A 25,757-nucleotide genomic window follows, 5' to 3' on the forward strand; every position below is an offset into this window, starting at 1 on the left:
GAGTAATGTGGGCGGGCCAGTGCCGCCCTGGCCCATTACTGGCTACCCGCCTGATCCGTTACTGGCTAGCCCAAAAACCAATTCATTCTCACCCGCGACATTGTTTGAAAATTAACAATAATTTCATGAAAACCATGGATGTGGCAACCCTGCACGCGGCAACTGAGGCGCAAAACTATTTGGTTTCAAATGGGTAGTTTTCACTTCACGGCATATGGGAACACCCACCTGCTGTGCAAAACAATTTCTTCTTCCGTTGTACTCCATCAACAACTCCAAAAATTACTAGTTATACTTCAAAGTGCCAGATAATTGCAGTTTCATTGGATGCGCGAACCGCGTATATATTGTATTTGCAATCATAGGCCTATGTACTAGGGGTGGAGCCGAACCCAAATACGGTATTCGGAAAGGCACAAATAACGTGGTTTTTACAAATACTTATTTCAAACAAATACTTTAAAAAAAAAATGTATTTGGGAACAAGAAAACCCTTATATCAAAAAGCTGCGTTTTCTCATGAGACCGCAGTACATGCCCGGATGAGTGAGTGAGTGACGTTCAGTTGGGGGAGGGGAAAAGAATAAAAGCGGTAACTGACACAGGCTGCTCCACACATCTCCATTTTCCACATAGCAACAGAGAGCGCTCGGCTGAGCGAAAAAACTTAACTGCGTCACAATTTTGTTTAATAGATTTTTGTACCTTAACTGGGTTCCAAAGGCAATTTATAACTTTCAGGAAGCGGAGTTTGATCGGGATATGATTTCATTACGCTGCAATCGGGTGAACCAGCCCTAACGCAAAAAAATTACGGCATTTTTACGCCTATTTTGAATTTTACTCGAATACAAATACAAATACTTTTTCCCCCTTAACAAATACAAATACAGATACAAATACTGGCTGCTTTGCACACCCCTACTATGTACATGTACATTGGAATGAATGAAATGGTCTGCTTTCGTCTGTACCGATTCAACAAATTCCAATGGCCTAGCTAACGTTAGTGAGGCTAGCTAAAACGCTCTTTTTAAACAAAAACAGCGTTAGCTAAGTAAACAACAAAGTTAATTCAGTAGAAAATCGCACCAATCCAACCTTCTCCACAGCAACCCAGGCTGTTAATTGTAGGTCATTTAAACAGTAGGAATGGTTTACCTGACATTGGGTAACAGTTTATATTATTACCATTACATTTGTCACACGATTCTGCGTTGTACTGGCTGCCATACGCTACACTGACCACACAGAACCAACGTTAATTAGGTAAATTAGCACTAAACATTGCTTTGACAATGAATACATTCTTCTCCTTCACCTCCCAAACAATTGCATTAATGACCCACCCTGGTGGAATGTACAAATAGCTGTCTGTACTTTTGTATGCTTTAATTTTGGCAGCAGTGTAATGGGATGGATTCCCCACAAGGTATATCCTACTGTATGTACACATTAGCAAAGTTCAGCTCCGGCTGGCATGTGGATGTTTTTTACCATGTAAACAACGCAGCGGGTACTGTATAATATGGGCCACAAGTGCCTAAGACTTGCAGTATGTTTGCATATCTTTATTTGTCATGTTTTGTGAAGTGATCTAAACACTCATGGGCTGTAAAAGTAGAAGATCGGCTTGTGCCGTAGCTCCATAGAATTCCCAGTGTTAGCTGCCCTGTTACAACAATGGTTTGCCCCCCAGGCTGTCAGAGCAACCACATGACTGAAACCTATGAATAGCAATGTTTTTAAAACATAAAATAAAAAATTAAAGCATGCAACATGTCATAATAATTTCGCGCACTTGTAATCGGTTACAACCCAACTCTGTACTAAACTAATGAACCATGTGAAACTTTATTATGTGGTCCACATATAACCGCACATAGGCCTATCTGCTGAGGCACTAAGCATGTTAATGCTAATTTGAAATGTTGGAATCATCCCTCAGTACAGAAACTCAGTTTCTTATGTAAGTTTTACTAACATGTATTTCATGATTGTTACTTAAATTATAATAATTTTGTTAAATAGTTGGACAGCTTCATAATGTACATTGTTACCAAATTCTTTCATGCTATTTCAATAATATGTTAGGATGACATTCTCGCAGACTGTTAGCTAGCGTTGTTTATGTGCACAAATCAAACTTTAGAAATGCTGTCTACTGATCAAACACACACCTTAATTAGATGGAAACTGGTATGATTTAACTTTCTCAAAAATTAGACTAGCTGAGCTTTTTCTTCCATAGCAAAGGCGTGTTATGACATCTGAGCCCATCACCAGGTCTGTTGCCCCGCTACGTTCAAATATGAATAGAAAAGTGGATCTACATTTTACTTAAATGCCACCTTGTTAATGAGAATAGGCCTTTACACCCTGGCTTCAGTGTTGGAAACAAAAAGGGGATGTTATGCATGTTAACAGTACAATTAATGGGGCAGTAAGATTTTTAGAGAAAGACAAGCAAAAATGACCAGTAGATATCTGCAGTCAATGTTTTTAGTTAATATTTCTAGTAATATTTTTCGGCAGAATTAATCAGAGTGAATGGCATATTCCCCATTTAAACGTTCTTGCTTGTCCATATACTCTATCAGTTGGAATTGACTTGGTAATCTCCTTATACTCGCTTTAGACAGTCACAGTACCATCCTTCTCACCCTAAACCACCCTGGACAAGTACCCAACTATACCTTGTTCAGTAAGGGAAGGCGAGGAGGAGACAACAGTTGCATTATTGTTTAGATAGCTGTCTGATAAGAGCTTCGGATGCTTGTCCCTTATACTGTGCATTTACCCTGAGTGCAATGAGTGAATGTTTTAAAATATGTCGGTTACCTTCTAAACATAGCAAATTGGAATGCAAAAAGGACTCAGACCACAACATTTTCTGAAGTGAACTGGCAAGAGAGCTGAAATCTTTTGCTTATTTGGTTTCATCCCAGAGTTCACTGGGCTAAATTGGGATTGGTTCTTTTATAGAGGACTGTAAGCCAAAACATCCCAAACAAGATTTGTCTGACACTCTCCATCGTTGTTTTCCACTGTCAACTTCAAATCATATCTCCTGTCCCTCTTGTTGATGAATTCTGACCACCGTCCTGTCTAGCTCCTGTGTATCTATCTTGTCCACTCTGTACACTCTGTCCACTCTTTTCAGTGTAATTCCATAATGACACTGGTCCGGAGTGGATATATTGTGGTGGTGTATGTGTGTGTTTGTTTATGGTGGGGAGGTGTGGATGTGTGTGTGTGTTGTTTTACTGTACTTGTGAGCCCACCCAAAAAAGTTCACCTTGTATATAGATGGCGATTGTTCTAGGAAAGGCTGTATGGGGGTGGGATTAGTGGTGGGGGAGGGTGAAGGTGTTGCTGGTTACTAATTAAGTGTTGACAGTGGGAAGAGATTAGAACCGAGGGCAGACATTGACAAATGTGATACTAAGTGGGTTAAAGTGTCTATAAATAAACCCAAGTTTGGAGTTGTATGTCCACTATGCCAACGCATGGGACCTGGCAGCCACAACACAGCTAGGCTGAGGACAATGACAACCAAAGGAGGGAGTAGGTGGTGAGAGCGGAAGGTGGACGTGTCCTGACCAATCCCTTATTCCTCTGTGAGTGCCTGCAGCTGATTGGCACCGATGGTCCCATGACACGATGAAGATGTCAATAAAATGTCCTCCCATAAGAATGCATCGACGATGGCAACAAGAAAAGAGGAAAGAACAACAGGCCAAACACGGAACCTCTGGCAAAAACAATAACATATGACCGGAGTCGCATAACATATGACTGGACCGGAGTTGTCAGTGCCATGCCGGTCCAGTCGCAATGCATAACCAGTTTTGTCACTCTCCGCATGCAGTGGAGCTAGCATTTTTCAGTTTTTGTAATAGTTTTTCAATAGCAAAAGCAAATTTGTTCTCTTTACTGTGATTTTAGTGCTTTAGGGACTTTGCCAGTTCTGGTTCATTTCCTGTATAGATTCGTGTTTGCCCGCTCGTACTGCACTATATTTAACGATAGTTTGAGGCTGGCCTACTTTGAAAAAGAAACCCATCCCTGTGGTTTTGGGTTGTATTGATTTGTCAGAGGGGGCTAAAGTGGATGCTGTGTGTGTGTTTATGTATTGTGTGTGCGCCTGCGTGTGAAGAAGGGTAGATTTGGCCAAGTGTGTATGTAGTATTTGTGGGCGGGGAGGGTGTTGGCATGGAGCAGAGTGAGAGTTCACCATATGCTGCAGTGTCAAACTATCAGAGCGTGTCCCTGTGTTTGGAGAACCTCACCCTAGGAGGGACAGAGGGAATTCTCTGAAGCAAAGCAAAGCGTCATAAGCCCTGCCAAGAACATTCACCCAGTGTTTGGCTTCCTCTTGTTTTTTCTTCACTTCCTATTTGATTTTAAGGCAGCACCTGGCAGAGTTCTTTCTGATCTGCGTGAGATGAAAAAATATACATTGTATTTTGAAATTCTTAAAAAACTGATTATACTGTAATATGGAGAATTGAAACACATGGAAAATGTTGCTTCTCTCACTGTAACAAGGCTGAGGCTATGGCCAAAATAACACATCTTTAAAAAAGCCTAAACTAATCATGTTACATGGAAATGCATCGATCAACAGGGTAAGATTTAAAATGAAAGAAGACTGACCTCACCAAAACTCTCCCTGTTCATCCTATAGCAAATACTGGCCTCTATTATCACAGCCTAAATGGTGGAGTGCTGCAGAGATGGCTGTCATTCTGGAAGGCTCTCTCATTTCCACACAGGAACTATGAAGGTTCGTCAGAGTGACCATTGGGTTCTTGGTCACATCTCTGGCTGTCAGGTTGGCTGAGTGGCCAGATGTAGGAAGACTCCTGGAGGTTCCAAAAGACTGTCATTTAATAATAATGGAGGCCATTGTGTTCTTGGAGACCTTCAATACTGCAGAAACTATTTGGTACCGTTCCCCAGGTCTGTGACATGACACAATCCTGTTTTAAAGCTCTCCATACAATTCCTTCCTCACGGCTTGGTTTTCGCTCTGACATGCACTGTCAACTGTGGGACTTTAATTGTTTAGACAAGTGTGTGCCTTTCCAAATCATGTCCAATCAACTGTGTTTACCACAGGAGGACTCCAGTCAAGTCATGGATATGTCTCAAGGAGGATCAATGAAAACAGGAAGTACCTGAGCAAAATTTTGAGAGTCATAGCAAAGAGTCCGAATAAAATTCTTTTTTGTCAAAAATGGCACACTGAACGTCAATGTTTACTACAAGTGGGTAACAATTTGTTTGTACAAAGTTTCCATCTTTCATTCGAGATGACATGAAGCTTAAATAAGTAAGGTAAGGTTGTCATTGTACATTGTACATTGTACACTGGCTTTCAAATGTATTCACCCCCCTTGGACTTTTTCATATTTATTGAGTTACAACATGTAATTAAAATGGATCCAATTTGTTTTCGCCATTGAACAACACAAAAAAGTCCATAATGTCCAAATTGATTATATGAGCATTCATCCCCTTTAGTCAATATTTGGTAGACATCTTTGGCAGTAATTACAGCCACGAGTCTATTTGGATAAGTCTCTGCCAGCTTTGCACATCTGGACACAGCAATGTTTGCCCATTTCTTCTTAGCAAAATTGCTCCAGCTACGTCAAGTTGGATGGGGGCCTTTGGTGATCAGGATCAACTGTTTCCAAATATTCTCAAATTGATTGAGGTCTGGGATGTCACTGGGCCACTCCATTGACATTATATATATTTTTTAAACCACTCCAATGTGGCTTTGGCTGTACGTTTGGAGTCATTGTCCTGCAGGAAGACAAATCTTCTTCGAAGTCCCAGATGTCTTGTTGACTTCAGCAGGTTTTCTTCCCAGGTTTCTCTGTACTTTTGCTCTCCAGGTCCTGACTCAGAGATGCATCCCCGTGCCGTGACGATGCCTCCACAATGCTTCACAGTAGGGATGGTGTCCTCAGGATAATGTGCGGTGCTAGGCTTGTGCCAAACATAGCGCTTAGCGTTGATGCCAAAAGGCCCTATTTTGGTCACAGTGATTCTTAAATATCCTTTCATCTTCATTGGAAACGGAGCATAAGAACCCACAGCCGTTGGGAAATAGACTTGTAATTGCCGAAAAACAACTGGTGATTTGGTATTTCAAGGTGTTCTAGTAAAACGCAGAGTGATTGAAAGGGACATTACCTCCATGATCTGTAATAGTTGTGTTTCTATACATATATATATTGTCCTGCATTTGGGTTTAGCTGGTCGCAGAATGAAGTAAAATTATTATTAAGGAATCAGCTTATTGCTTCTTAATAAAAATTTGAAACCAGCTTCCTTCCACATCTGCAAGCTGCTAATTCCTTCCATCAGTTATCACAAAGTCATTCAGCACAGCTCAGTACATTTTAGCCGACCCACAGCATTGCATTGTTTCTAAAACCTTCCCATGCGACTCTGTGGCCCCGATAAATCCCGGCAACCTCACATTATTTGACTCGAGTCACCTTGTTCTGGGACATGTTTGGTGCGTCAGGGCCCGCGTCGGGTTGAGACTCAGCCATCCATAGTTGTTCAGCCTAATTATGTAATAAAAGGGGCATGAATTCTTTGAAGCCCTAAGTGCCCTTGTCAGTCCCTTTGAAGGCAATAGTAATTGTCATGTTCACTACCTCACAAATCAAATCCCTACACATGTTCTCTCTCCGCGGAGTCTGCCCGGCTTCCCCCCTTATATTACTGACGCCTTGATCCGCCTAGATGTGTGTGGCGCACCGTCGATCACACACATCTGGAGTTGGTCAAGTCCCAGCATCCCGGGGGGAAGGATTTCCAGACCCCAACATCTCTTGTCTCATCAATGTGCTTCCTGGAAGCCGTGGGCACCCAGCCCCCCCCCCAAAAAAAATAAAGTTACTCTACCCTTGTCTTTCCTGTTATTGAACCATAAACCTTTTTGTGTGCGTGCGCGCGCGTGTGTGTGTACATGCGTGCGTGTCTGTAAGGCAGAGAACTACGATCGCAACATGGTCCTGTCCTGAACTTTGACTTGGCATGGGCAGAATGGCCACACCCAACATGCCAACCATGAGGAAAGTGTCCACGACCTTTGTCTTTTAAAAATCCCCTCATCCTCTATTGGGCTATTGCATAATGGTGAACTATGCTCAAATGTAAAAGAAAATGTGTTTGTGTGCGTTTGTGATGGTGCCTGCGTGCATGTGCGTGTGTCTGAGACTCAAATCTGCTTTTAAAAGCTGTGATAAAGGTCCTTGTCAGGATGCTATACCATTTGAATAGTTGACTCTAAATCACATCCGAGTTCACGCCCCTGGAAGTCAGTTGATATCCGATGTTAAATTACTTCCTAGTTCTTGTGCAATCTTTTTGACGTGTTAAAAACCAGCTGATTCACCCCCGGGCTGGCTTTTAATGAAGTCCTGGACACTACCTCTGACCACCATACTAATGTCTCCATCTTAGTCTGTATAATTTATTATTAGCATGTTCAGCATATTGCTCAAAACACCACTTATTTTGTTTTAAAGAAAACTGATTCTCTTCTTTCCAGTGATTTATCATCATGATTTATCATGATTTATCCTTGATTCTGGTGTGCTTCAAGTCTTTCCAGTGATTTATCATGATTTATCCTTGATTCTGGTGTGCTTCAAGTCTTTACTGTGGATTTTAAACATTTGCATTTTTTAGTAAGTTGATGATTAGTGTGGCTAACCAGTCATGTAGTCTTTACTTAATCATTACAATCTTCACAAGGCTTTCAATAGAAAGTGTGGCAGATAGCCCAGTGGTTAAATAGAGGGGCCAGGGACAGATAGGATATTGGTTAATTAAATCCCTGAGCCAAAAGATAAACAATCCGCCCTTGAGTCCCTTAAGCAATGCAATTAAACAAATCACTTTGGTAGACAGTGTTTTCAAAATTACTAAAATGTCAGATGCATTTATATTCTGGGTCTTTACATATATACTACATTCATCAACACTGTCTTATGGATTATGTTACCTCTTATGGATTATTTCCTCATCGAGGTATGCAAAAATGTAGCTGATGTCATGGCCAGTGTTAAGATATGACCTCATCATGTCATATCTGATCATCATATCATTAGGCGCTTGGCAACAACAGGGTCATTTTATTGGTTCTAGCTTCATGGGGTTTATTTGGCACAAGGTTCATGTCATTGTTCTCCTGTTGTGAAGGGATCAAGACCTGCCTGTGTTTTTAGTTTACATCAGACAAGCACTCAGGAGTGAACAATTTGCATGGACTCATTTGAATAATAGCTACCCTGTTGTTGTGATTTTCCAAATCACCACTAACACATGTACGCTGTGTACAGTCAGTGTGTTCATATGGTGTATTGCACCTCACACATGATTAGTGTTGGTCATTTGGGGCACTGGAAAAGAAGTCTCGAGCCTTCATCACACAAACTGCACATCATACAAACATGTCACTGCGAGGATTTAAATGAATACATAACTTTATTTAAATAAATGCTTTGTCATAACAAAAAAGACAAAGGTTTAAAGAGTACATAAATTACAAGTTGAATAAATATTACACAGTGATATTCACTTTAATAATTTGAGATTTTTTTTGTTTTTGTTCCATGAAGAGTTCCAAATGCTAACCATTTCATGAAGAGTTCCAAATGCTAACCATTTCATGAAGAGTTCCAAATGCTAACCATTTCATGTCACTATCCTGTGGCCACCAATGGGTCTTTTTTCACAAGCCAGTTAACTCCTCATGTTATTAAGAATACCGATTGATTTTGTCTCGTTTCATCAATAAAAACGTTATGCATTCAGAAAAAAAAGCTGTAGTTACTACTGTAGTATGAACTGTGAGTATGAGTCTATAACCAGCTCGGAGACTAGGAATCTGAAGAAGGCACTGTTAGAGTTGAAAAAAAGATATAAATCACACTTTAGAAGGAAGAGAAGCTGTCAACAGAATATCTCCCAACACCACAGTCTATCGCCATACCGTGAAGAAAATGAACACGCAGAATTTGAACGATTCGCAGCGTGTTTGAATTGTGCCAAATTATTGCTTAGATTAACATCCAATTGAGCCTTGAACCAATCTTAATTTAGAGAACCCCGGCTGGACTGGCCTGTGGCTGTCTGGCTGCCTCAACAGGCTCCCAATGAACCGGCGTTAAAATGGAAGGTGGACGTTGACGACTCTTTCTGCGTTCCTGTTCCTCAGATTCCCATGTCTCCTTTTGTCTGTTTCTAACTGTTTCTACCGTCATGCGATTGGCGTCCCCCCTCCCCCCCCTGTCCCCACCCCCCCCTCCCGTCCCCCTGAGGTGGGAGGCGTGGCTAGGCCCTGAACGCGACCACTGTCCACGGTGCTGTCTCTCGCTTTCTCTCTCTCTCTCACTTTTTCGTTCTCTCCCTCCTTCCTACCTTTCGTTCTTCCTCCCTCTCTCTCTGTTTCTCTCTCTCTTTTTGTGTGCTAGAGTCTGTAAGAGCAGATGAAGCGGGACTGTTGCACGGTACTGTGAGTAATTATCCCCCTTATCCTTGTTGGACATGGGTGATGAACGTCCCAGGCTTGGGCCACATAAGCCCCTGTCAACGATAGGCTGGACGTCCCTTGTAGAGGCCTTAACCTGTAACCCACCAAACGATTAGCTTATTTCTGCTTTTCTACTCAGGCGGCACTATTATAGGACGTTGTCGGTCGGCATTCATAACGTGATTGTTTCTAAGTCTTTAAGTGCAAGCTGCTTTCTTTCAAAGTGGACTACGGCAGAAGAGGGGAAGGGTATAGGAGAAGCTTGGGACCTGGGGTTTGCCACGTGCCCCGAAGAGGTCACTTGAAAAGTATGCAAAAATGCATTCTGGAGATGAAGGGTAATATGCTGTGTGCTGTATTTCTGGACGCGCTGAGCCCCCCCCCCACTACTGCATCACAGCCTGTCTTTGCCGCTGTGAGATTTGAAAAATGGCGACACGCAAGCCACCCCGTCTGATTTCCAAGCGGATGACGTCTGCAGTCCGACGTCACTGTCGGACTTCAGATTCCAAAGAGGATGGATGAAAGCTCCTTAATTTGTTGTCTGTTGATGGCGTTTCCGCCTCAGTCCCTCTCCCTGTCTGCAGACACTGTGACTAGTTAAGCTGTGGTCTAGAATCCGATGGCTACAAATACCCATCTTGTCTAACTACAGGGGGGAGAGAAGCCGAGGCGGTTTGACAGGCAGTACGCCCGTATTATGTGCCTCAGCATTTTCACATCACATTAGCGAATACTCTCTGGCAATCAAACACACTGTTAAGTCATCTTTGAGAGCAATATTCTAGCTTATTGGTGTTTTGAAAGAGACAGAACGGGCGGTCCGGGTCTCGAGCGTGGCGAGGAACAAGCGACGTGTTCAGAAAGCGTTTGCTGTTTTCTGTACTAGTCCTAAACCGGTTGCTACGGCCGAACGCCCCTTTGCCGTGATGGCCTCCCGGCCCGAGCTGGGTTTGTGTCCCTTAGACGACGGCCGTGCCACGTTTACGTCTCCTATTCAAATGTGGATTTGCATGTAGGAAGGCACTGCGACTTGCACACAGACGGACATAAAACGACTCTCCCAGCAGACCCCACCGGCTGTGTGCAACGCCATGCCCGTTTTCAGCGCTAGGAAAACCGTTCACCGTTCCCAGCAGAAGGAAAACCGTTCACCGTTCCCAGCAGAAGGAAAACCGTTCACCGTTCCCAGCAGAAGGAAAACCGTTCACCGTTTCCAGCAGAAGGAAAACCGTTCACCGTTTCCAGCAGAAGGAAAACCGTTCACCGTTTCCAGTGCAAGTATGGTGTTGTTCTGAAAAACAAGTCGCTACGAAAGACAGGAATAATTCTGGGGTGTGGCATGCAAGCGTAGGGGGAAAGACAGGAATGGGATATAGCTTTTACGACTGTCTTATATTCAAATAAGGATGGCCAGGTGTCATGGAAATATTCAAATTGTTTACAGGCTAAACTACAGGCGTCCTTTTCCATGCATCAGTACATTATCGTTGTTTGTTTTCTTAAAAAAAATAAAAGAACATTCATGAATCTATAGTTAAAGTAATACACCAAGTTTACACCATAGTAGTTAGGGGACCACTTGGTTAATGATCATGGCTCAAAAGTGGGCAGTTGTTACTTCACTGAAGGTAAAGAACCATACAAACAAAACCTTCCATGACTGCACCTGGAGCAACTGACACAAAGGGAAATCTGCTAGACTCCCAGGTGAATGCAATTCTGCAAAGTGCTTTACCCTTATTCTCCTCATGTTTGTCCATACTTTAGCAACTAAAGCATTAACGCTTATGATTATCAAACTGTAAAGTTGATCAGCCACATTCCAGTACTCTTTAAAGCCTCAGTTGTTTGGCCAGATTGCTGGGAAGAGCTAGAATCAGAGAGTGTGGGCACTTTGTGGCAGTATTCCCTTCACCAGTAGGGGCAATATTCTCCGTTATGTGTTGCTCTGCATGGCGTTGTCTGGTCACCACAGGCACAGTTGGCATATGAGGCTAGCTACAGAGTCAAAGAGTCACTTACATAGGTTCGTCCGTAATGCTTGTTATGTCAAACACTCAGTTTTCCCAGTGACCTAGGTTTCATAGTGGAAGAAAGCCATCCAACGACTACTTTAAGCACCCGCCATAACGATTGTTGATGTTGTGATGGAAAGAAAAAGAAGGATAATTCTTGTGTTATAGGCCCACTCTCCCTCTCCCGTACACAAACACACACACACACACACAAACATAAACACAAAATACACTCACACTAACTTAGTGAAGTTACATATATCAAAGCTGATTCCCCTATTGATAAGTGCTCTGACTGAACCAAATACACGGATAGAGTCAAATGTATCAGAAAAGCCCATCAGGTTTCCTTTTGTTTTTTTTGGGGGGGGAAACCCATATAGCTCTACCGATAGAAGGTCCAACTCACTCCTCTATCACCTCAATTGCAATAGATGAAAGATCCAAACCGTCCTGTTTATAATCAATGTGCCTTGTATTCATTTTATGTTAGGTTTACTTGACGCAAAGTTTGGTACTTACACCGCAGCTTCTATGAAAATATATAAACACAAGTATATATTTTCATGAATCATTAGTGAGGATCCCAGCCCTCAGTGGGGAAGGGGCTCAAGGGTCATACAAGGGCTTAAAACCTGCTGGGTTCCGTCTTTTAAGAGATGAGCATGCGGTCCCCACAACAACAACAAAACAAATTCAGGTGTCCTTTTTTTTCAAGCCTGTCCTTTCGTTCGTTTGTTTCGCTGTTCTTTTTCATATTGAAAATCTCAAAAAGTGACTGGAGGGCGGAGCAGACAGGCGAGAGGGAAAGGAGGAGGCGGGGCCCTGGGTCAAGTGATCGGGATGGGGGCGGAGCCGTCCATTCACTCGTTGTTGTTGCTACTGCTCTCTAGGTCCTTGCACTGGATGTCTCCGCCGCTGTAGTCTGTGCCGGGCAGCTGCACACCATACTTGTCCACACACCAGCAGATGCCCCGCTTTCTGCCGCGCGATGGCTTGCACTGGGGGGGGGGGGTTGGGACAGTGTAAGCCAAAAATTATATTTCCGAGCATTTATGAACATCCAAATGCACATCAGTCATTCAAGACGGGTTTATACATTGGAAGACATATTCTGTTGATGACGGTGTAGCGCTCACCTGTTTTCGTTTGAAGAAGCCCTTCCTGTCACAGTTGGGGAGGTACAGGGACAAAGGCATGACACGGGAGGTGTCCTTCATTCCCTGGATGATCCCGTCCAACTTCCTCCTGCAAGGGCCCTGTGAATGGAAGGCGCTAACATCAGCCATCTCCCAATGCAGGTGACGCGCACGGGGCAAAATCCTGCACAGCTAACTGGCTGTGTCTCACGATCAGAGCTAGAGATGTTAACACTCTGGGAAACGTCAGCCTCAGCCTTGGAATTGGCGGCAGCCCACGTCCCTCATGTTATCTATGTTTCTACTTACAAACTCTGGTTCATGCTTGTCGATGGGTAGAGGGGAGTAGTCCATGGGGCTGATGGAGCGCAGTTTGGCTGAAGCTCGCTTGCGGTCCTTATCCTTGCGCATGGCCACAATCTTCTTGCTGTTGATGAGCTCCTGCTTGGGGAGGAGCGGCACCTTTGCGGGTTGAAGTTGATCCTCTGTAATCTCGGTCGTCAGGCTTTCCTCGTGCTCCCGAGAATCATGTTCTGCACAGGGCAAAGACATATTTGTGTTGAGAAAAACAAGGCTCATTCGTCACATTGTCCCCTGTGTGCAATGAAAAAAAAAGTTAGATTTTCCTGCCCACTAAAATGTGGACTACCAGATGCCCTACCAGATGCCTTTCCCAGGGTTTGAGCCACCAAATGTTGCTTTTCTATTTGTTTACAAAGGGGGGGGTGGGGGGGGGCAGGATCACCAGCTGCTGAACTACCTCCAGCACCCCCCCACCCCCACCATACACAGTTAACATCTACATATGGAGACCAATGCCAAGAAAGTTAGCCCAGTAAACAAGCGATTTAGAGAAAACATTTTCGTTGAGGAGCACAGGGGCAAATTTAATTGATCGTAAGCTATTTTGGTAATAAAATACTTACCCTCATTTCCCTGCAAAGACTTTCAAATTCCCCACAAGATACATCAAACTTGGGAGACTTTGATATGGTTACTGAGGACCCATGGCAACTAAATGGCAGGGGCAGACTCCCGGGCGTATAATTTCCTTAAAGAAACATGACACACTAACGAATTAGCCCGAAGCTAGGCCCCATCCTGGCCCCCTAAGGAAAATCACAGTCCTAAGGGATACATATGGAGGCTCCACCAAGCTGGAGATTTGGGGTACTGATCCTTTATCCCCTCACCCCCAGTCCCTACTTGGGGCTCAGCCCACGTAAGCCCAGAGCTCCAGTCTGCATCGGGTTCCCTGAGGCTACAGAGATGAGCGCCTGTCTCCCCTCTTTGCTTAGTCTACCGTGAGCACACAGGGCACTGTCGTGGGTCTGTGCCAGGCCCTAACTGGCAAGCGGCTACGGTGCCAATACAGGAGCCGCTATATATTTACCCTGAAAGGAAACCCATGGGTCAGAGCAGCGGCGTTCATGAAAGAGGTCCGGCCCAACCAGAGTAGCGGCTGGAATGCCGCGGGCGAACGTGCCAAGTACTGGCAGGGTCGAGACAACTGCGAGATATCGACAGACAGCTGAGGAGGTGCGTGACGAGAAACGAATGAAACAAGTCACATTTCAGCGATTTCCCGTTCAAGGAGTGCCTATGAACGCCATCGCCGTTGACGTTTCCCAGCTAGCTTGTTGAAGGAGAGAAAAAAGAGAGGCAACCTATCAGTGACTTTACCCGCACACCAGTAAACTGATATTAGGCAAAGCACTGCAGAAGGCCGACCTTGACGTTTGCAGTGTATGCACGGTATTCTGCTTTTCCCACTCAGCATATGGTCAGTATTGAATTGATCATACAGCAACTTGAAAATGTGGTTTTCTGAACTGCTTTTGAATCGTTTGGACGTGTAAACACACGTCCAAACGATTGTTTAGATGTGTCCAAACAAACAGGACTATGAGAGAAAGAGCGCATCAGCGTTTGAATCAAACCATCATTTTAATAATAAAATAATGGCATTATTTTGTGTTACTGTGCCACTGAGAGATGTGGTCCTGGGAAACTGAAGAGTCTGGACACAGCAGGGATGTCTGGGAGGAGGTGTGTCGGGGATGAACGGAGGAGGGTGATTGCCAGCATTGGGACCCTGGGTTCTGCAATGCAAGGCCTCGCTTTGAAATTAATCTTACAACTCATGACTTGGCAGGTGGCTCTCAGTTTTCGGATACGTCCTCGACTCTCCTGACCACCAGGGCAATAAAACACTATAAATAAGTATGTCAAATGAGCGTTCCTACATGCTCAAAGCATGGATGCTTGGGCAAAAATCCTAAGTTTAACCGGTATTCAGACTACCACGAATGGCAGTGTTGCATTATTTTACTTTCAAATGTTTCAAACCGTCATGAAGGATTATGTTATTCTGAAAACAATCGCTCAGGGTCATCTACAGTAATATAGACTGCTGAATGTTTCACCCCTTCAATTTTAGAAAAACAACACACATAACATCAATTTGACCAATTTGACCTCCAACATCGCAGACAATTATGATGCTATATCATATCCTTGACATTTGAGCATTTTCCCAAAATACGTCCTGGTCTCTTAATCCATGATGAGACTTGTATTCACATTTAGCCTAATATAATTTTGTCTCAAAGATATCAAATTTAGAAATGTCAGCACATTGTCGGCTTACTGACTTCATTGCACTCCAATCACAATAGCAGTAGGATTTGGGAAGTAACGATTAGCTTATGAAAGTCATGAGTGAAGGAGATGAGAGTCTCTGGTTCTTGTATGTGGAGGCCTGTGAGGAAATAGTGGGTGTATACATTGGATGTTCATTTGAAATATGGCATGGTAAAAGAATTTGTCTCACATGACTTGATGGTGAAAGTGAACATCCATCAACAGTTTCTATTCTATCATTCCCATTGCAAAATGTAGCGTTTAGAATTATTTCAGTACAACATACTGCCTGTCCAGGGTAAATTAAGTGCTGTTGGGCTTCCAATACACATGTTGTGCCTACAATTCAAGACACAGAGACAGAATGTACCCATCTTCGGCCAACAATACCCAGAATGTAGCCTGTTTGCAGACAATAGTCTCCCTCGCGCTCTGTCTCTCTCTCACTCTCTCTGTTTCTAAATCAACAAATTCGCCTTTTCTGAAGTGGGCTCTTCACCACAACCTCAGAAACTCAGTTTTTCCGTGCTCAGGGTCCCCGGCTTGTAAAGGAGGCTTAGTGGGCCTGTGTTTAAGTACCAAAACACTGCCAAGATGCTGGCGTCATGCCAAGCCACCATGGTCACATGTAGCCCCCCTCTAAAAAGGTCAGGCCGAAGAGGTACAGGCGCCCCTACCCTTGGCCTCGTTGGAGTTTTCATTAAGACAAGAGGATCAGAACGGCCGGAGGAGGTACACCCGATACGCCTCTGTTTAAAAATTAACATGCGCGCGGGGGCAATTATGCTTCATTAATAACCCAGGTTTCCTGCAGCCAGAGCGCCTAAGCATGAAAGACAAGCCACTCTTCTTTCAGTTTATTTTTTTTTCTCTCGCTCAGCCAGTCTTTATGAGTCACAGTCACGCATCTCGGGGTGGAAAATGTGCCACGACAATGAGTTGCTGAAACTCTCACCAGCTTGCACACCTCACGCCACACCGAGCGTTCCCCGCTGTGTTTGTTGCGAGGACAGAGAACCTGGGTGTTGAGCGAAGGTGCTGTTACTCTGTGGGGACGGGTGGGGGACGGGTGTGGACGGGTGATTAGACCGTGATAACGGAACAGGAGCTCCTCTGTCATTGTGTTGTAGCCCAAACACAGACTAACCACGGCTCCCTCAGCCGGATTCTACCGCTTAACCGAGGCTTCAAGATGGAGTCCATGGCACGGTGGCCTGATGGCTTTGCTGCTGCATAGTGCGGGAGACATGTGGGGGTTTAAACAAAACGCACAGTTATTGGAATGCATTCCACAGATGAGTTAAAAAGATTAGTCCATCTTCATGAAATAAGAAGTGGCTTAAGCTGCTGCTTCTGAGGCCCTTTGAATGTGGCCCCCGTGCTCCATCAGCAATGTGGCCCCATGCTCCATCTGCAATGTGGCCCTGGGCTCCATCGGTACCGTTGCCCTGTGCTCCATCAGCAACGTGGCCCTGTGCTCCATCGGCACCATGGCCCTGTGCTCCATCTGCAATGTGGCCCTGAGCTCCATCTGCAATGTGGCCCTGTGCTCCATCAGCAATGTGGCCATGTGCTCCATCAGCAATGTGGCCCTGTGCTCCATCAGCACCATGGTCCTGTGCTCCATCTGCAATGTGGCCCTGTGCTCCATCAGCAACGTGGCCCTGTGCTCCATCAGCAACGTGGCCCTGGGCTCCTCCTATTATGTAATCAGTGAGGGCCTGGATTTGCCATTGAAGGCATCCGCCATTATAATTTAATCGATTGGGTGGGACTTCCAACATCCATCCTGAGGATATGACTCCAATTGGGTCACCAGGAAGGATCTGCCAATAAAGTTGCCGACTGGGTCATCAGGGAGAATGAAATGTGTAGCAACTGTCAAATCATAGCCAGACGGTGTTGTGGCTTGATTGTCAGGCCAGTAATATTGTGCCCTTGAGCAAGATAGTCACTCTAGATTGTTAAACGTTAAACTGAAACAAAATACAATTATTTTCTTCATTGACACATTTAGAAGGCATTCCCTCAAAGCTCATTAGCTGATTAATCTCCAAAACAAATGCCTCAAATATAAAAAGGTGGAATCAAAGGCAAGTGGTATCATTATTATCAAAACCTTTTGATCCAGCTTTGGTTGGACAAGTAGGCCATGTTGCTGCAAATTTCAGTAAATTGTCTTTGTGTTTAACTGAATATGTGAGGTGTTGCTTCTTGTTTTGGACATTGTTTCTGGCCTGTATCATCGGATTATCCCCACACTGAAATAAACAAGTCAGCAACTTACAGGAAACAGATTTTCCCTAAGGTACTATGGACAACAAATATGCAAAGTGCAATCAAAATGTTTCCTGTATTTATTTTTATTTCGGTTATCAGAGTTGAGCACGAACAATTCAGGAACTGAGAATTGAAAGAAACCTCACTAGGGATGAAAGTCACTTCCAAGTAGGTCATAGGTACTGACATCAATGCCCCTTTAGTAACTGCTGCGGTAAAAAAAATTCTCTTTTGAGGTAAAATAAATGTTTGAAAGCAGACTTTCAAGACAACGTTTCTGCTCTCCTTTTGTTCTGAGGTTCTAATTTCCCATCTTTTTTCAACAATCCAAATGGACACACGATGAATTTTTCTGGGTCACTGTCACCACAACACAATTGCTGGGTGTGATGAAATTCTTACTCCCCGGTGGCAGAGGCAGCTATTTTGGCTGTCCAAAGCTCAAATCCAGCCATTCAGGCCAGAGGAGAATGAATTGGCAAATATGAACTGCATTGTTTAGAAGCCGCAATAACATCCCTTATATGTGAAAGTGACAAATAAAATGCAAAAACTGGATGCTTGATTCTGGATGTGAAACTGATGCTGCAGATAAAAGATAACGTTGTTCTCATTCTGCAAATACACTTTTTTTTGTCAAACTCCTGACGTCAGGTTTTAACAACTTTAGGTCTTCTGCGGAAAGGGATACGTTTCTTGTGCTCTCCTGAGTTCCGTGGAAAGAATTTGCTTTCTAATAAGTGATTATTAGATAAATAATAAGTGATATAAAATAATAATAATTGCCGTCACTCCCAAAACATTTGGTGTTCTCTAATGAACACGACCCTGGTGTTGGTCTGTTAAATGGTGGCAGTGGGTTAAGGTGGCCTACTCAGCCTGGGCCAGATTACACCTGTTCCTGTTTAAAACCCAGCATGTGGAGGTTCCATCCTTTCCCGTGTTTTCGACCGGGGCGCCAAAGGGGCCAGCTGATGATCTCCCCAGCTGTTACTCACCCCCCTGTCCAGGTGTAAGTGACATAAGCATAATAGACTGATTGCTGTAAAACTTAATTGGAGGAACTCAACCGTACTATAGTTCCACCCTTAAGCATACTGCAGGGTAACTTAGGAGACCTTACATTGGCAACTGGTTTCTAATTATGAACACACGCGAGTCCACAGCAGAGGCAACTAGAAGCCCTGAACCCCTGCTTCAAATATGACGTGTTATACACCAAAGACAGAATGTCAGTTGACAGACTTCCAGTAACAAAAGGATTGTTGTTAGCATTCAACAACAACATATTTCTGTAAAGAGAGGGTTTCAAGGTGAGCTGTAAACTCAGCCGCGGCAATGGTCTTCTCCTCTAGACTGACTGACTCGACCCAGGTGTTTCACTGCTCTCTGGCCTGGACAGGAGCCTATAGTGACCGAAATATTAGCTCAGAAAATGTTTTAGCGCTTTGAATGTTTTCTATTTGCATGCGCAACACCCCGATCGACGGTCAACGATCACGTTTCGGTTGCCGCGGGGCGGTACTTCGGTAAAAAATCCAACATGTTCAAATTGAAATGGGAAGATCCAACCAGTGGGAGACAACGCCTTGAAGGATGAGAGTGCATCTCCTTCATTATCAACACCACTTGCCAACAACATCATAACACCCTTTCCAGACTCTGAATTCAGAAGGGCTTTGAGTCATGTGTCAGACAGACAACTTCCCCTCCTGAATAGGCCATGAAACATTCAAAACAGCTGGGACCATCTCTGAAAAATTATGACAGAGCAGTTTGTGAGCAGTACAATAGATGTTGTTCTAGTACACAGTAAATAGACCAACCAAGCTGCCTCAACCAAATGTCGTCTCTGATGTACGTTCTGTTGATTAGGGAAAACTGCGTCACAATACCGTAGCAATGCAAAACACGAGTTCAGAATTGCATTTTGCTGAACTTATATGTCAGTATATATGTATATATCAGTTCAGATCAGGACAATTGGTTTGCAGTGAAAAAAAAGTAATCGAAGTTAAACGTGTTACTGTAAAATATTTTCCCAGTGGCAGTGGGGTGTCCTCTTGCCATTAATAGAGCGTTGATGAAAATAACTTAATTAGCCCTCTAGTTCTGCCCTTTCAAGAAGAGTAAAGAGCCACAAATCACACTGCACATTGGCAGTTCATGTGTGGTGTTTACTTGGCAACTTAATTAATGTGCAGTGTCTGTTTTGTCACACAACCATTGTAAATATGGTAACAAGAGCAGGTGATCAACAATTGGCATCTTTGCATTGGCTTGTGATAGCACTAAAAGTAAATGTGCCCACAAAATATCCATCCTAGCTGTGTATCTGTATTTTCTCTGACATTTATGAATAAGGTCTGTCTTTAGCTAAAGATCCTGAAGCTTCTGCAAGTGCATTTTCCTAATAACACACATTTTATTTAGGCTATTTGGTGTCAGATGTTCAGAAGTATGATGCAGAGATGTGGGCAGTATTTTCAGATCAATCTGGGGGCAAGACACGAAGTAAAGGGAGGAATCAAGCAGTAAATAAGCAAGAAAACTTGCAGACTGTGATCCACACGTGCGTAGAACGTTCTGGATCTTTAGTGTAGTTATTCTCAAAAGCTCTGAGAAAAGACAATGTGCTTTTTCATGTGCAAGTCAGGCTTCCTAGATGTATCCACTCACTTCGGTCGTCTTCTTTTTTTTTTTGTTCTTGGCAAAGGCCAAACTGTTCAAACATAAGATTCTTTCACAGGCATTCAGAGCAAAGGGGGCCTTCTGCCATGGAGTCATATCTGTTGGCAGACATTCCAGGCTCCCATTCTATGGGCCTAACACAGTGCTTTGAGTGGCCTGCAACACAGACCAGCCTCCATGTGCGCAGCTATCAGAGCTAAGCACCGTTCCCCTGGAACACAACCCAACAGTCCACAGAGGACGATGACACTCATGCTGACATGAGCAAGACAGAGAACAGACTTGTGTAGTTTGGCAGCATTGTGTTACCGTGTTGTGCCCATGTCACGCACAGACATTATTAAATGCCATTCTCTCCTCTTTGTCAAGAAACATATCCTGGTCTTGTTTCCTACGTGTTAGTTCCATTCTGAACAAACTACAGCTTATGAAGAATGATACTGTACATATCATCACTATCAGACACACCCCTAAATCTAACAGGTTTATAACTGTACAACCAAGACAATGTATTGAAAATAGCTTTGGAATTTTCTAAATGGTGTGTGAATTCATGGAAAAATGCACGTTTCTTTTCCAGTCTAAAACAGGTCTGTTTTGGAGATGAGACTATATATAACCTTTATAATAATATAATAATATTCCTGTGTCCCGAGTGGCGGGACACAGGATAATGTAACGAATGAGGTTCCATCTTGGGAGACTTGACATGTCCTCTCTGTCTGGCTTGGTCAGCTGATCAGAGCTGGGTGAAACTCTACCCGGCCAGACACCAAAGGCTTGTGTCTAATTCCAATCGGAGAAGCCCTTGATGGACATCCCTTCAGAGAAAAGCAACCAGAGGCATTCTGCTGAATCACTGTGCCAGAGTACCCACACGGCCTGGCCAGGGGCAAGAAAAGATGGATGTGCTCTGGTTACCATCCAGAGCCTAAGGAGTCAGCGTTCACACACAAACAAATGCACGCATGAACGTCTGTGCACACGCGCGCACACACACAGATGCGCACTCACAAGCACACAAATGCGCGCGCACACACACTTACGCACGCACAAAAAACGCATACATGCACAGGCTTTGAACAAAGGCCCAGGTAGGATTCAAAGTTCTGGATCAGAGTGAAACTGTAGACAAAAGGGTTTATTTCAGTTATTGCTGCAAGTCTTTGTGGGATGTTATGCAAAGCTTTGCTGCCATTGCTACAGTCAACTGTGGCCTCTTGACTAAACTGAATTCAATTCCAATATTGATTGATGCACGTCAACCAAGGGAGTTAAATTTATATAAGGGTGAGTTATTTCAAACTGACCAGTCTATAATAAACCTGAAATATAAATCAAAAGTAGCTTGTCACCAAACATTTTTATGTTTGCCTAATAGTCTGGAGTGAAAATCTAAATATGAAATCCTAAAATACAATTTTTATCTCTGTGATCTCTAAACTGTGATGTTTGATTAACTCCAACCTAACCGCATTTGCTCCGTGCGCACCCACATACAAGAAGAACAAACGTGTACAAACTACACACATACAAATACACACCATCAGATTTAATCTTTGAGCGGTAATCCGACTCTTAACACCACCCACCGGGCCTAAACCTTAATTCTGCTTCAACGAGATCCGTTGCCTCAGGGGCAGAGAGCCCTCTTCATTCAATTACAAGAAGTACCGGATATTAAGCGGTAGACTACGTTGGAACATTTAGATTTTCATTAAGGGTAGCTTTTATGTTTTTGAGACATTCGAGTGTCGAACAAAGTGAAACGGGATGTGTGACATTTTTTAAACATTTTAAAGCAATGACCGAATAAACACAACGTTCTCACGTGAGAGAAAATGAAAGCACAAGAACGCAGTCCAGACAGGCTAGTGTGTCCGTCTGCGGCGAGGGAGGGAGCCATGTAGACAAACACGCAGTGGAACGCTTCGATTCAGTCTACCGTAACGAGCTCCGCGCAGCCAGTGCTGCGCACGCCGAATCACTCAAAACTAAACTGACAAGTGCGTCAGCACCCACTTGTTTCAGGCACAGACGTGCACATGTAATAACAATAACAACGATAACATAGGGAATAGAGTGTTTTGCGTAAGTGAATAATAGTTCAACAACAACTAATAGCGCTGTTAATCACAATCACAAAGCGTTTACAGACCAACACTGAAAACAACTCGCCAGAATTTCTATATCAATCTTGCTGTAACTATTGTTGGCTACGCAATAGCGTGTGCACGTGCTGTTCAGTTACAAACATTAAAGTGCAAGCAATAAGCGTGCAGTCTAACTGCAGTAGCCTACATATGTTTAAATATCAAAAAAATATGTCAACTACAGTACTCTCCCTAGTAAGTAGGCTAATGTAACTGTATTTATACTACTTTTAGAATTGTCGATTTTTGGGGGGCAATTACATCGTCCGATGTAGCACATTTAAATGCAGTTTGTGTGCTTTAGCTGCTGTTTCAAAGCTGCCTTTTTGTAAAGGTTATTGTTGAACATCGTGAATAATCGGACACACTCAAATTCACAAAGGCTGCCTAAATAAGACAAATATAGGACCGTTCATGCGTATAGCAGTTGCTCGTGCAGGGTGCACACCTGTGAAGTTATTTCAAATCGTTGAACCCAAACTAATCGCATTCATAATACCAGGTGTCTGTGAAAGCATTACTGTACAAAAACTTAAGCAAGCTCGTTTGCCAGCTTTCGCTGGTTTGGCTTGAACTGAATTTCAATAGAAGGACAATGTTCATGCTGTTGTATTTTACACTTTTACACATCTCTTTCATTGCTTCCCTCATGCGTCTTCTTACCTATGGGTGGATGGAGGGGTTTGTATCCTTTCTCGTTGGTGCACAATCCCCTGCCATGGAGAAGCGCATGAAGGGGCTTCTCCTCTCCGTTCCGCGGCAAGCAGCGCAAACCATGGGTGCACGTTCCAGTGTAAACGCCGCACGCCTGACCTTCCGACAGGGCGCAGGTTAGGCAGCAACCGCAGCCGGGCTCCTTCACGAGTTGACAACCGACGGGGACCGGGGGGCACATCGAAAGAGCCTTCTGGTCGCACGGCTCGCAGGGAACATATGAGCCCAAACACCCGGACAGCCCCAAGAAAAATGTCACCAGCAGACAAAAACTGAGAAACATAGCCGCCTCGATATAGATAAACCCCAAATATGAATCGAATTGACAGATAATTTTTGCGAGTTCAATTATCCGATTTATAAAGCTAAAAACCAGTCCGCATCCAAATGGAGAGAGTACTTTAACCACACTTAATTTGAAATAATTTGAGAGAAAAAATATATAGTATATATTTACAAAGAAAAAATATTCACAGAACAAGTCAAAATACCACGAAACTCTACACTTTGGATTGCAATAATGTTTTTTTCTTAATTGACAGAAGTGATGTCCTCTCTGGGTGCAATGTAATTATTTGCACAAAACCTGGCGTTTCTTTCCCTTTGAAATCAATTCCAATACTTTCCCCTCCGGAGAAGTTTCCTAAGCAGACTGAACAACTTTAGGCCAGGCTTGCCTTTATAAAAACAGCCGAACCCAAGCCCCTAACTATGAATACGACTAACATAAGGGAAGGGAGGCGCACTTGTTCGAGGTCTTGGCATGGGGCCAACCTTATTCGGCCACAGGATCAGTCTTTCACGCTGAAGGCTAAAGTTGCCAAGAGTGAGAAGATGCCAAGTGCGAGGAGCAACACAAGAAACCAACGCAACCTTTAATCAAAACATTTTAATAAAATAAAAAAAAAAAACTTCATTTGGAGGAATAATTCGATTCCATGAATAGCCTATTTAATACGTGCATTTGCTAAGCGAACACTTCTTTCGTACCCCTACTTCTAAAACGTAGACGCGGTGCACATCGATTTCATAGGTTTACGCAACAAGCGAAGCGCAAAACGAATGGAAAACCTGTTTTCAAAAATCAAAATTGCTACACAGCCAGAATGAAAAGCATTATAAAACGCGTGACCGTAAGAGAATGTGCCTAACCTACAGCACCTGCCTGCACAGCAATCACGCTACTGTATCAACTTTAATTTGGGTTGGCATCAGTGTCTTGGGATGAGAACCAACTAGGTGACACATTAATATCCAAAGCATTCAACGGCGTCACGCATTGCGTGAAAAGGCATACTATAAGCGAAATGCATGTGCTGTATTATCTGAAGGCCATCGTATGCATTAAGGCTTTATGCATTATAGTTATCCAACATTATTCAACACTGGTATGGAGTTCCCAGGTCATGATACCTAATGAACATGCCGTTTTCCAATAGGCTGTCCAAATGTGCAGTGTAAATGTAAAGCATGTCAACTGGTCTTCAGAGGTTGTTAAAATGATTTATGCCAGTAGGTGTTGAGGAATGTATGTCTGCCATGTAAGGCAATGCTCTGAGACTTTGGCTAAGATGATCTCTCTATTGTATTTAGATAAGGCTGGCTGTGGACGCCTATTTCATTCTAAATATAGGCCTACTTTAAAGCCCGCACCTGTTCTCACTGTTGAAAAACATTTTTGATACAAAGGTAGACAAGTGACTGTTGTAAATAAGCATGCCTTTCTGTGTATTGTGTGTGTCTGTTTGTTTGTGTGTGTGTGCCTTTGTGTTTTTGTGTGTGTGTGCGAGCACGTCTGTGCATTACTCTCCTACAAGGAGTGGAGAGACTGGCAACGATTCCCCATGTAGAAGCGTAATGGTCTGACAATTCTAATTCAACATGGGACCAGCATTTCATACTCGCAGAGAATCGCAGGATCTTTTAAGCATGTGTCCCTCACCATATGTAAACTACATCAGTCAAGTGAAATGCAGTGTTTCCATCTACATAGCTTGCAAATGAATGCATTCTGCTGTTACGTTAACCTTTGACCTAGGTACAGACTGGCTTTTTTTTCTTTCCACAGACACTGGGTATGTTGGAGGCTTCCCGTCTTTCTGGAAACATTCTCATTTGTTCATCTCCTGTTGGTGGGAGATTCATCCTGCTTATCTTTTTTTGAGGCAGTTTGAAAGTTGACCACTAGAAGGAGCTGTTACCAATGACAAGAGGGCGCTATGAGGGTTCAGGCCAAACGCAATACCGTAGCTCTGCTCCCACACAAACAATCAACAGTCAGCTTATCGCTGACCTGTCACAGTTCAAGACCACTGTGTGCAAGGCTGACAATACAATGGTGTGCTATGAAGTTTGAAGGCAACCACCGGCTGTGCTGTGAATTCTGACTACTGGCTGCAGTGCTTCAGTAGGGAAGTCAATCTGAAAAAGGAAACGTGTGTGTACAGTATGTACAGATGTGTTATAGTCTGTATCTATAACCGTAATATTATATTAATAAAGGGATTATTATAATTGTGATACATTACTATGAACCAATTATTTACACTGA

At 43.5% G+C, this 25,757-nt stretch overlaps 2 protein-coding genes across 2 annotated transcripts in view; one reads left to right on the plus strand and one right to left on the minus strand.

The window, feature by feature from the left end:
- The window catches only part of LOC105018742 (insulin-like growth factor-binding protein 2-B), a 60,710-nt gene extending 34,953 nt beyond the window's left edge, over positions 1 to 25,757 (plus strand). Inside the window, exon 4 of the mRNA XM_034288812.1 lies at positions 25,275 to 25,757. Within this exon, the coding sequence (XP_034144703.1) occupies positions 25,275 to 25,370 (96 nt within the window). The 3' untranslated portion in view covers positions 25,371 to 25,757. The remainder of the gene's footprint in view (positions 1 to 25,274) is intronic.
- LOC105018741 (insulin-like growth factor-binding protein 5) lies at positions 11,079 to 23,866 on the minus strand. Its single transcript, XM_010884403.4, has 4 exons — positions 23,156 to 23,866; positions 13,035 to 13,258; positions 12,726 to 12,845; positions 11,079 to 12,587 (listed from the first exon to the last, which is right to left on the minus strand). Exons 1-4 carry the CDS (start codon positions 23,487 to 23,489, stop codon positions 12,450 to 12,452), a joined length of 816 nt encoding a protein of 271 aa, XP_010882705.2. The 5' UTR covers positions 23,490 to 23,866; the 3' UTR covers positions 11,079 to 12,449.

The sequence above is a fragment of the Esox lucius genome, chromosome 20 (genome assembly GCF_011004845.1).
Source record: "Esox lucius isolate fEsoLuc1 chromosome 20, fEsoLuc1.pri, whole genome shotgun sequence".
NCBI lineage: Eukaryota > Metazoa > Chordata > Actinopteri > Esociformes > Esocidae > Esox > Esox lucius.